The sequence below is a fragment of the Talpa occidentalis genome, unplaced genomic scaffold, assembly GCF_014898055.3.
Source record: "Talpa occidentalis isolate TD23 unplaced genomic scaffold, MPIMG_talOcc4v2.1 talOcc4.8, whole genome shotgun sequence".
NCBI lineage: Eukaryota > Metazoa > Chordata > Mammalia > Eulipotyphla > Talpidae > Talpa > Talpa occidentalis.
The window spans coordinates 30,126,861-30,140,109 of record NW_023605194.1 but is presented as its reverse complement, the minus strand read 5'-3'; the positions used below and the strand labels follow the sequence as shown (position 1 = coordinate 30,140,109).

Genomic DNA, 13,249 nt, shown 5'->3' with positions numbered 1-13,249 from the left:
TGTGTGGCTCATGATCAGACTCATCTGCAGCCTGAGTTGGTCTCTCTGAGTGTCTCCAGAGGCTTCTGTGGGCCAGCTGAGTGGCTCTGGCCTACATTGTCTACTGCAGGGCTGCGCAGGGGCCGGCCACAATCTGTGACAAACACAGCACGTCAGCCTCAGTCCCCAACCCCAGACCACTTGCTGCTTCCAGCAGGGAGGCTGGTGTGAGGTGAGCAAAGTTCAGAAGCCACCATGGATTCTGCTGATGTTGCATTGGACAAATCTAGCCCCTCTCCCCAAAGGGTCCTTGCATCACCACCCCATGTGCTATACTACAGCTGGGCTGCTCCTTGTCAAGGCTGCTTACAATGCCCTAAAGATCAGCCTCACCTTCTTTGAAGAAACCTTCCTCCACTGGCCTGTGCCCACTCTCAGCTTCATCTCAACGCCCCTCTAGTACGGGCTGTCCTCACCCCCATGACTCAGCAGAAGCTGCCCTTTCAATATGTAAAACCCTGTCCCAACCAGATTGTTTCCTGCACACAAGTCCTACAGATTGGCTTCAGAAGCTATGGCTCCATTTCATATACCAATCAACTTCAAACCAGTGCCAGTGCTGGCATATGCTGAGCAGAGGCCACCAGACCAGATGCCAGCTGGGATATCAGTGATGGTACAGAGGGAATGAGACCCTTAACAGAAATGCTATTAGGATGATGAAGGCGCGCTGTGAGAGAGCATGTTCAGGACAGCAAGCATTGTTGTATGTGCACAAACGGAAGACAGTATGTGAAGGTCTTCGAGGCTGGACAGGAGTATATTCCCTAGGACCATGGAGCAGGAGCATGGGGTGGGGTGCTGCAGACATGGTAAGCACTTTGGCCTGTCCTGTCAGCAATGGGAAGCTGCTAGAGGATTAAACCAGGCAGAAGCATAACTAATTTGTACTCAACAAGATTCTCCTCCAGACAGCCCTCCCAACACCCTAGTTTGGATCAGGGGCTTCGCCTCTGCTTCCTTCTGTGTTTCCTTTATCTCAGCTCTTAGCACACTGCATTGCAACTGTCCTCCCCATAGACTATCAGCTCCTTCAGATGGCACCTGACTCACTTTTCCTTGTATCCCAACAGAGTCTAGTGAAAATCGTTATTTGCTTAATGAAAGAGAAATTCCCGGATGTCCCAATCTGCTGAGATAGTCCACAGGTCCAGCTCCAGGCCCTTCAGCTCTCCCCTACACAGCCCCAGGGTTTGCACTGGAATGCACAGGTCTCTGAGGTGGGTGCAGGTTTCAGGCTGAAATTTCCTAGTTGCTCATCTGTTCCGTTCAGATGAGCAGGACAGAGTGAGCTAGTTCATCTTACTGAGAACCATTAACCGGTTATTTAATGGAACCAAATTTAATAAAAGGAGCAGTTCAAGCAATTCCAATGGAAAAATGAGGGTCTGGATGTGTCCTAGATGCTTACAGTGACTTCAAAGAGGAAGCAAGAGTGTTCTCGTTTGGGAGGGAGGGAGTAGTCTGCTGATTTGTACTTCAGCTTGGTCAGCTCCGGCTGTGACTCCCACCCAGGGTGCCAGGACCAGGGATTAACAGGCAACCTCTGCAGAGGTCACCTCATAGGACATTTTCCCTTTTTCAGGAGCCTCTAGGGTCAGGGATATGTGTCTGGGAAATATTAGGTGACAAAGACCCTCTCCCCAAAGAACATTCCTGGAACTCACCATTTTCCCTGACATTTAAAAATTCATTTCAGATGTTCATTTCAAAGAAGATGGAAAAAGCTTTCATTTTTCCCTGTTGCTCTCACTAAGTACAATTGAAAACCTCCATATTACATATTAACAAATAAATAAAACAGGAGATCCTGAAAGGTGGAGAAAAGAAGGCAACCTGGCCAAGCACTTGTCCCCTACCCTACCCTCTGCACTAAAAGCAGGATTTTTTTTTTAAGATTGACAAAATTTACAAATTTTTATCAAGACTGACAAAGGAAAAGAGAGAAGACATAAACTACCAACACCAGAAACAGAACAAGGACAGCACTACAGACACTGCAGATAGCAGAATAGCAATTCTATACAAATATGATGATTTAAATAAAATAGACCATTCCTCAGAAAGTGCAAACTACCATAACTCATCCAATAGGAAAGAGATACTTTGAATGCCTTTTAACTATTCAGGAAATTGAATTCATAATCTACAAACTCCCCTGTCCAAAAGAAGTATTCCGAATCATCAAAGTTTCATGAGAGAATTTCAACAATTTTTTTTTAAAAAATTAACATCAATTCTACACAATCCCTTGCAGGAAACAGAAAAGGGAGCACTCTCTAATTAAATTAATGAGTCTGGCATCACCCTGATGTTAAAACCAAACACAATGCAAAAAAAAGGAAACTACAAATCAGTAGCCTCATAAAGACATTCAAAAACTCCTCCACAGGGGCCTCCCTGGTGGCGCAAGTGGTTAAGACGCAGCACTATAAAGCTGACCGCAGCCACTGTAGCACCAGTTCAATCCCTGGCCTGGGAGCAACCCACATGGCACCTCTCCTGCCTCGCCTGCTACTCCAGTCAGCAGTATGTTTCCGTAGATCTGCCTGTTCTGCTCCCCACTCTGTCTCTGGTGAATCCTCTCATACCTCTGACCTGTACCCCAGTTCTTATATCATAAATAAATAAATCTTCAAAAAAAAAACTCATTCACAAATGTTATGAAGTAAAATTTAGCAAGATAAATAAGAATTGTACTTGACAAGCATGTGGAGGCTATTTAACAATGCAAGATAGGTTTGACATTCAGCAGTGAATCGACGAAATCCACCATGTTAATAAACTAAAGAAGAAATAAGCATGTGATAATATTAAATGATGCACAAAAAACATTTGACAAATCACTGCCTTATTCATGATAAAAACTCTCAGAAACTTAGAGGGAAGCTTCTTCAACATGATAAAGAACACCAACAAAAAGCATTAGAGCAAACACCATACTTACTGGTAACAAACAAGATACTTTCCCACAAAAATCAAGAATAAGGTAAATATATCTGCTGTTACCATGACTGCTCAACATTATACTAGAAATTTCTGCAAGGTCAATAAGGCAAGAAAAGGAAACAAAAGCCCTTCCAACCAGAAAGGAAGAAAGAAAACTGACCCAATTTGAAGATCATAATATCTAAGGTCTCTGCAGAAAATTCCGAAGGATCTAAAAATAACTTTCAGAACTATTAAGTGAATCCATCAAGGTGGCAGGATACAAGATCAATATACAGATCAATTGTTCTCTGAATACACACAGAAAGAGAAAATTTAAATACAATATAGCTTATAACCACTAAAAATATAGTCAGGTGGAAATCTAGTAATACATGCACAGGCCTCACATATTAAAAACTCTACAAAACCGATAATGAAATTTTTAAAAGATCTTAATAAATAGAAACATATTGAGTTCATGGAAAATTTAACATAATGAAAGTGTCAAATCTCCTCAAACTTATCTATAAATGTAAAGTAATTCCTATCAGGACTCCAGCAAGATATCCTGTAGACAAAGATAACTATTCTGAAATTTACATGGAAAGGTGAAGGGAATAGAATTGCTAAAGAAATTTCTTGAAGAAGAACAATGTAGAAGGAATCATTTTATCATCCTGACATGTATTTACCTACAGAAATCAAAACTGTGTGCTATTTGATTTGCAACAGCTAAGATATGTAAACAACCTAAACGCCAAAAAGCAGATGACTGGATCAAGATGTGGTATATATACACAATAGAATACTACTCAACAATCAAAAATGAGAAATTCATGCCATTTGCAGGAACATGTATGGAGCTGGAAAGGACTATACTCAGTGAAATATGTCAGAAAGAAAAAGAAAATGTCAGGTGATATCACTTATAGAGGAATATCAGGAAATCAAACAGAGTTAACAAAGAAAAAGACAAAACTTGTAGGGGAACTATAGATCTGAGGCTTAAAGCATAGGAGGGGGAGGAAAAGAGATCAAAATAGGGGTGGGAAGAGTACAAGGGACCATGGTGATGGATCACAGGTGATGTGATGGTGGGATATTTACAGGGACTACTCCTGTGGGGAGAATCAGATACAGTAAAAATATGAAAAACAATATAAACAAATTTGAAAAGTAATATAAGGGGGGAAATCGGTGTGCTATCAGCATTGGGACAGACACATCACTGCAAAAGAGAGACAAATCAGAATTAACCCACTCACAGATGGCCAGCTGATTTTGACAAGGGTGGTTTTATCAACAAGTATTGCTGGAGCAAATGGATATCTATATCCCCCACAGTAAAAAGTTACCTTGACCTAAATTCACACATGAATTCAAAATGAATCACAGATTTAAAAGTGAAAAATAGGGGCCTCCCTGGTGGCACAAGGAGTTAAGATGCAACCTATGAAGCTCACCACAGCCGCTGCAGCACAAGTTCAATCTCCGGCCAGGGAGATACCCACATGGTGCAGCAGACCACTGCTGACTCACCTGCTGCTCCCCTCTGCAGTGTATTTCAGTTGATCTGCCTGTTCTGTTCCCCACTCTGCCTCTGGTGAATCCTCTCATGCCCCACAGCTCTGGCCTGTACCCTGGTTCTTATGTGTATAAATAAATAAATCTTTAAAAAATAATAAAAATAAAAATAAAATGATACAACTTTTAGAATAAAATGTAAGCTAAAATCTTAGCGATTTAGGGCTTGGTGAAAACTTCTCAGGCATGATATCAAAAGCATGATTCATTTAAAAAAAAAACAGTACATTGTACTATTAAACACTTTGTCAATGAAAGACTGTGAAAAAGATGAAAAGACAAAGTAGAAACAGACAGAAAATATTTGCAGAGCACATATTTGATAAGAATTCATAGCCAGCATATAGAAAGAACTCTTAAGATTCAATAGTTAAAGAGAAAAGTAAGTCATCCAATTAGAAATTTGGAAAGGAATTCTCTTGCTCTGTTAGGAAATTTCTCCTTGTCTTCCTGGGATTCTTCCTTTACCCTCTGGGGACTATCTGAGATACCCTGTGTATTAATTTTCTTTTGTTTCATTTGTGATACCATGTTACATTTGTTACACAGCAAAAGAAAACTAATACATCAAGAATTCTTTCTCACTAGAATCCACACACCACAAGATTGTGAACCATTGTCTTGGCAGGAATCTGAAACAGGGGAAAAGCTGTCAGGAAAGATTTTTACAAAGATCTCAGGGACTAAGAGCCAAGGAATAAAGTGATGACTTTGACTTGTAAGATAAAAACGAATTTAATTCTCTTTACTCAGGCCTCTGCCATCTTTTCATTATAAATTAAGGGGGTGGGGGAGCCTCTGCTCTCTTCAATAACTCTGGCTCCTTCAATGAAGAATGTTTTAGGCACTGAAACATAATTAAAGTGATATTGTATTTCTTTTATCATCATGATTATAATAATACATAGATTTCAGTGAGTGCTTTCCAACTGAATTAAAACAGAGAGACAGGTGGCTGACATTTTGGTTGGAATTAGAATCCACAGTAATATTTTATATGGCAGCTTTTGAAAAAAGGAAGGTGCAAACCTCTAATAAAATGCCTAGAACTACTTCACCAGATGTTTTCAATAGCTATATTTAGGGCAATCTTTCAGAAAAATTTTAAAATATTTATAGGTTGGTAGTTAATTGGTAAATAATCTATTTAGAATTGTAACAGCAATAATCCAAGACCTAGTTGTAAGTCTTTTTTCATTATGTCAGTCATTGTATCAGTCTATCAAAGTACAGGGGCCCCTCTTAGGTGGATATCCTATATCTGCAAACGTGTAACCCTACAAGGACACATCCTTTATATGATCTCTGGGATGGAATGGGGTAGACAGAATATAATCAATAAGAATATTGGGTAAACCCCAAATGTTCTATGAAATAAAAGAGTATGGAAGTATATAAAATATCAATGTTATTTAAAAAAAAAACAAAGGTTATTTCAGACTAAGGAGGGCCGACATGATTTTTAAATGCAATGCCCAATCCTTCTCTGGCTCTTTACTGAGAAAGACAGGAGGCTACAAAGGGACGCAATTTGATCAAATAAAAATAAAAGACTATAATCAGTGCACTATGTGAAAGTATTTTGTCAAAGTGAAATTTCCCGAAGTTCATAACTGTGCTGTTGTATAAGAGAGATTATCTTTATTCTTAAGTAATACACACTAATGTATTTGGGAATTAAAAAAAGGCATGATGCATACAACATATTCTCAATTGACTCAGGGAAAATAGCTCTCTTTCGGGCCTCCCTGGTGGTGCAGTGGTTGAGCGCTGGGCTTCGAAGCTGCCCACAGCCTCTGCAGCGCAGGTTTGATCCCCGGCCACCAGCGAGGGTCCCACATGGCTCGCAGACCTCTCCTGCTCCACCCGCTGCTCCCCTCAGCAGTGTACTTCGGTCCTTCTGCCTGTTCTGCTCCCTGCTCTGGCTCTGGTGAATTCTCTCACCCTCCTGTGCTTCTGACTGTACCCAGTGCTTGTATAAATAAATAAATAAATCTTTAAAAAAAAAAAAAAAGAAAGAAAATAGCTCTCTTTCATATATATATATGCATGACATATATAACTACATATAAATATTTATAAAGAGAACCTATGATAGAGCAATCTGTTTAAGAAATTAGCAAATCATACATCCCTTGTATTATTCTTATTCTTGCAACTTTAAGTATGAATCATTTTGGAGTAAACAACTGAAATAATAGTTTAAAAAGTCATGTCAGTTTTTCTGTGATGACACCAATTTCTGTTCTCCACTAAGAGGCAGTTTGATATCAGGGATAAAAAATAGCCTTGGGACATCAGAATGATTCCATACGAACACCAGTACTCCTGCTACAAGACCTCTGATAAACTGTTTTATTGCTTTGTGCCTCATTCCTCATTTGTGAAAATGGGCATGATAATAATAAGAGCGTATACCTTGTGGGCTGTCTGTGAGCAATGAATGAAGTCTACGTGATAGTGTTAGGAGTGGCACCATAGCCAGAATCAGCTCTAGGGAAGCGGACCCTTATAATGTTTTCAAGAAATGCATTGTTCATGGGAGAGCTAAGGGTGGGGCAGAGGGAGAAGAGGAAGAAAAGGGGGGAGAAAAGAGATACTAATTATAGACTCAATTATAGACAGATGCTAAAAGCTGTCCAAAATAAGAAGCCCATTAATAGTTCAAACATATATTAACGGATATAGAATAGAGGCACTGCAAAGCAGGAGATAAAGGAAAGAATATTAAATAAATGGTATTCAAATAATTGATGTTATTTATAGGAAAAAATAGATTCTCTCTTTAGGCCATACATAAAAATAAATTCCAAATAAATTAGACAATATAAAAAATGCCACCACTTTAAAGTTAAAAAAAATCTTACAGACAAAACATGAAAGCACACCAAAAGAAAAAACTAATAGATATGATTATATCACATTTAGAGATTTCTGCAGAATAAAGGATGCCACAAAGATAAAAGATAAGCAATATAATCAAAGAAGTTATTTGCAACATATTAAAATGACAAATTGTTAATATCCATAAAAAACATATAAGTGCCCAATAACAAAAAAACCTTGGCTGAAACAATTGACAAGGAAGTTACAGGGGGGAAAAAAGCTGTCTATATAATAAAAATAGGGGAAATAGCTATTCTTACTAGTAATCTGGAACGCATAACCTAGAAATTTGGAATGATATTTTACAACTCTATGATTGGCAAAGAATGAGACATGTGACAATATAAAGTACTGCTGGATACATCCAGGGAGAAATATGTCCAGACCTTATTGGTAGAAAGCAATTTGGCAATAGCCAGTACACTGAGAATTGTGCCTACCCACAACATAGCAGCTCCTCCTCCAGGTATATCTTCTAGAAAAACAGCTGCTGTGGGTTCCAGGAGACAGACTGAGAAAGGTCATTGCAGCATCAGTGGTCATGCAAAGAGGGGTATGAAACAGGTAATACATTGTGACACAGAATCAGATATGTAGTTGCAATGAGTAAATTGGAGTCATATCAGAAAAGGCAGATAATGAAGCATGCTGAGGAACTAACCTTCATGGAGAGTTAACAGCACAGGACAGGAAGTGCAGCCAATGCAGGGGACTGTTTCCTCTGGAGAGGGAGGGAGGGAAGCAAAACAGGAGGGGAGTCAAAGGGCTTTAACTCCAGATCTAATGCTCTGTATCTTTAATGGATATGTTGATTTATCTACTCTTAAACACATTTAAAAAAAAAAAAACCTCACATTTTTAAAATGTGTTCATTCAAGGTGTAGGGAATATGAATGTTACATTAATTTCAGTTTTAAAGATATTTTTAGAAAAAAAAAAAAAAAAAAAAAAGATATTTTTAGAATATTCAAAACTTGGTGCTTCAGAAACAACTTCTCTGGGTGTGGGGAATAGTGCAACTGACTTCTCTTTGCAGGGTCCCATGTGATGCCACCAGGAGGGACTAGGTAGAGTCTCCCCTAGTTCCCCATTGTGACCCCAAAAACCCAGCTCCCACACACACTCTGGTGGTTGGTCTGGCCACCTGCCCTCCCGGGTCATCAGTTAGTAGGTCACACTACATTAACCTCAAGGTTCCTTTCCCCAGTTCACAAAGTGAAAGTCCTAGTTTTTCTTTCGTCTTTCAACAGACCAACATACTGTTTCTTTGTTTGTAGAAATTTACTCATTGGAATTAAAACTACATATGACCATTATGAAAAATTTCAATACAAAGACCAAAAAATACCTCATCATCTGACTTCCTTAAAAGAGTAAAGGATACTAGTAGGTCTTGCCTGTGTTTTCTTCCAATCAGTTCCTGGGGTGGTAAACAAACAGGCAAAGTATAACTATAACTACATAATATAATAACTCTAAACCTGTCACTTTGTCCCCTCTCTTTTCTCCATGTCAGTTCTAAGAAATCTGTCAGTTATTTAAACACATTGGTTATTTCTGAAAATGTTAGGACATTCTTGGTTTAACCAGATTCTGATGGCTAATCACTTATCTGTGGTTTTCACTGCAATTATTAGTGATGAATAACATCCTATTCAATATTTTGAGGAGCTTTTACACTATTATTTAATTTAGGATACATTCCTGAGGGTAGAAGTTGGCAAACAGCTTACATTTTGCTACACACTGTCAGATTGCCTTCTGGCTCTGTGAGTCCCCTGAATATCCAGTAGTGGGGTCTCTCCTTATGTCAGCTACTGGCTGTGGACTTTCCATGTGGTGACAGACTGAATTCTCTCAACAGTCTGATGAGGTAGATAATATCATTATTTTCACGTTACGGATGAGAAAACTGAGCACAGAGGTAGTGACTAACCAGCCTGGGCTAGTAAATAACAGAGCAAGGATTGCCATTTAGGGTGGGATAGATTTAGACAATTTCTGAGCACTGTTGTCTCTAGTAATAGTATCTGAAAGCACTATCAAGCCGTGATACTGTAGCCAAGTAAAACCCATCCATGAGATGCAGCTGGTAGTAGACCTATTTCATAGAATTGCCATTGGGGATGGCAATTCTATGAGCTCATTAAAGTGTTTAACAGAGAATGCAACACGTGTAGAGACCTCAAAAATGTGTTATTATTTCTTTTATTGTTATTTGTGAACTTGAGCATTGTAAAAACAATATTGCCTATTTGTAATTCTTGAATGAATTGCCTGTTCATATGATTTGCACATTATTCCCATCTCATTTCCTCAATTTAACTGCCTTCCCACCAGGACAGATTGGTATGTATATCTGATAGAGCAAAATCACAAAGGTTAAGCTCCTGCCCCCTGCACTGCTTTATGGGCATGCTCCCTGATCTACCCTGCACGCCCTTTGTTCTTGCCCTCTGGTTCTCAGCATCCCCTGGTGGCGACCATCAGGGCCCATTTCCACAAGTAAAAGACAGATGCAGAGACTGTCCATCTGTCTGACAAGCTCACTCTCAGAGGTGAAGGTATTCTTTCTCTGGGCTTGGTGAAGGCTTCAACAGAGTCCTAACGGTGAAATCATTCTGCCCACATCCAAGATAAAAGCTAATGCTCCGGAGACAGAAGATTAAATCTAGAGACAGACTACTTGCCTTTTTGGTCTTGACCCAGTGCAACTTCTGGGAAAGAGCATCTTTGTGTATTTGAGGGATAGCTGCTGCCTTTTTAAGAAATAGCAGTGATGTCAAAGGGGACTTTGCAAAGTTGCGTGACTCCACCCTTCCTGGGCTGACTATGCATCTAACCATCACCCTGGCCCTTGATCTCTATCTCAGTTTCTTCCTCTCTGTTTCTCAGGGCTTATATTTCTCTCTCTATGGCTGACCCTACTTTCCTATCAGTGTCTGCCCCTACCCCTCTCCCTTCTTTCTTCTGGGTGCACAGAATTAAACATGACTTTAACAATCAAAGATACCTCTGGGTGATGAAGAGAGACTACTTCACTCCATAGAAAGACTGATCCACCACTGGCTGCAGAGAAGCTTCTACATACCGACTTTTGTCATTTGATATAATTATTTTGATTTGACTTAAATTTAATTTAATTCTCTCACACAATCCTAGAAGATAAACATTATTATCTTGCACTTTATTGATTCAGCAGCTGAAACTCAGAGAGTCTAAGAAGCTTTCTGCAGTTTGTCAACAAGGGAGCCACAGTTTAAAGCCAATTTGCCTGGGTTACAAGCCCAAAACTCTGTCTGCCACCTGTCCCTTCCTATCCTTCCTGACCCAGAAACACTGAAGTTGCAGCTAGCATGAAGCAGACAAAACAGTCGCTCACTGTCAAGTGAAAGTGAGAAAAGGAATCTATCCAAAGGGACAATTCTATACTTGAGGAAATAAGCCCCAGTAGCCTAATGGTCCCCCAGTTTCGCACTCCCTGTCACAGAAAAGTGATGTCCACCCCATTTCCTTACTCTTCACTCATTTACTCACCCAACAAGAAGAAGACTCTCAGCACACCAGCCTCCAGACCCATGCTGGTTCCCTGCTCCTGGCTCCTTGCAGGACAGGCACAGGGACAGGCACAAGGAGCTGTGTAATCTTGAGTCCTGGAGACAAGAGCCAAGTCCCACGTGACAGGGAAGGAAGCCAGCTGCTGCCACAGCCGGAGGCTCTCAGTTCCTGTCAGCCCTTCAGAGGGCAGGGGGGAGGGAAGTCCCTGGGGTCCTGGTCTCTGCCAGGTTGTGGAAGGGAGCTGGGTCTCCCTGTGACATGCTATGCTGGGGAACTAGCTATCACCCAAAATTATCCCCTGTAAATCTTCCTTTAGGGGAACCCAAGTGTAGCTTGGTGCATATTCTTACCCGGGGATCCCCACTGGTAATTCTCAGAGGAGGATTTGAACAAAGCTGGTCTGGTGTTGGGACACCCTGCTCCTGCAGTACTCTTCCCAACCCCCACCCCAGCCTTGGGTTAGGAACAGGAACTGCCCCCCAGACCAAGCACTGTTTTCATGCCATAGACCTCTTTAAGCCTGGGGAGGTCTATGACTTTATTCTTAGAGAATTTTTCAGTGGGCCCCAAATAAAGTAGGACAGGTAAGAGAAGCCAGATACATTGGAATACAAAACATTTAGATTTAGAAATACAGATACATCTTTATCCACATAGTAAATAGCAAGATTCAGTGACCAGTGAAGTAACTCCCACAACCTTGACATCTGTTAAGAGTAAAGGATATTTAGCGATATATGTAACCGTGAGAATGGAAATGAAATAGCCCCAATTCCTGCCAGCAATAAAGTCACCTGGGTGGTATTTCGCCTGGGTATATAGACTGCACTCAATCTAGAAGGAAAATGTTAAGTTTGTGTGTTAGAAATTAGAGGATAGAGCCGTAATTTTTTCCCAGGCAATTGCACAGACCTCAAGTCATGTTTCTAGCCTGGAGGAGCTTTGACTGTCAACACAGGCTCAAACAGCACACCTGGGGCCACATGTTTCTGTACTTCTTTATACTTGCTAGACTATCAAATCACCAACCCAGGTATTCAAGCAATGGCACTTTTTAAAAGGCAAATCAGGGCCTCCCCTGGTGGCTCAGAGGTTGAGCACTGGGTTGCGAAGCTGCCTGGAGCCTCTGCAGCGCCAGTTCGATCCCCAGCCACCAGCGAGGGTCCCACATGGCGCGCAGACCTCTCCTGCCATGCCCACTGCACCCCTTAGCAGTGTACTTTGGTTCTTCTACATGTTCTGCTCCCTGCTCTTGCTCTGGTGAATTCTCTCATCCTCCCGCACTTCTGACTGTACCCAGTGCTTGTATAAATAAATAAATAAATAAATCTTTTTAAAAATAAATAAATAAATAAAAGGCAAATCAACTTGAGACCATCCTTGAGCCCCATCCAATTGGGCTAGCAGAAATGAAACTCTTGGCATCCCTGGGCTCCCTCAGTCAAATTCACAACCAAGCTAACTCACTAAGCCCAGCCTACTATGCTGCACTCTCTTAAAATATGACGTCTGCTAGACCCCCATCACCACCTGGTGACCTAGACATTAGAGCTTGCCGCAGGGGTGTCTGGCATGCTTACCTCCCCTCGTCAGAATGTGAGGGCTGGGCTCTGCCCAGCCATGGCTGGCAGCTGCCCCATCACCCTGTGCTGTGCACGGGTGCCACCCACTGCCCAGACCAGCTGTCCAGTCAGAGATGATCAGATTGCCCTGGTGGCCACTGACATACACTGGGCCCCTCTGAAGATCCCACTTTTTCTCCTTCTGAGTCTCGTGGAAGAGATGGTCGTGACTAGAGAGGCTGCTCACAAGAAGAACAGCTTGCTTCATTCTGGAGTATAAGTCTCCGCTCTTCCAGAGACCTCTCTTGCTCCCTTGCTTCTCCTGAGTGGACTTTAACATTTTTATCTCACATAGTGGAGATATTTGAAAGAGAAATGCTTCACTATGCCCTAGGGGAACTGTAAGAAAATGCCAGCACAGAGGCCATGGCCTGTAGCAATCACTGGGGGGCCAGGGAAGTGCCTGGGGGAACTTCAAGCAGGCCCAGGGCTTCCAGGAACACAGAGACCCTGTGTTTGTGTGAATCACTTTCAAGTGTTGGCAAATCATTTTTTTTATTTAATTTATTTATTTTTATATATTTATATCATTGTTTCTTTTTAAACAATGATTGCTTTTTTCCACTCAGGTGTAGTCCCCATAGAATTTCCACCACCAATTCGCCCATGCACCATCACCTCAGTCCCCT

At 41.1% G+C, this 13,249-nt stretch overlaps 1 protein-coding gene across 4 annotated transcripts in view; it reads right to left on the bottom strand.

The window, feature by feature from the left end:
- TMEM273 (transmembrane protein 273) overlaps window positions 1-11,083 on the bottom strand; it is a 28,944-nt gene extending 17,861 nt beyond the window's left edge. For 3 of the 4 annotated variants that reach the window (XM_054690414.1, XM_037496149.2, XM_037496150.2), the window contains exons 1-2: window positions 10,978-11,083; window positions 8,102-8,161 (exon numbers count right to left, since the gene is read on the bottom strand). In XM_054690414.1, coding sequence (XP_054546389.1) covers window positions 8,102-8,161; window positions 10,978-11,020 — 103 coding nt within the window. In that variant the 5' untranslated portion in view covers window positions 11,021-11,083. The remainder of the gene's footprint in view (window positions 1-8,101; window positions 8,162-10,977) is intronic. The other variant, XM_054690415.1, reaches the window with a different exon arrangement.
- Window positions 11,084-13,249: the final 2,166 nt, after the last annotated feature.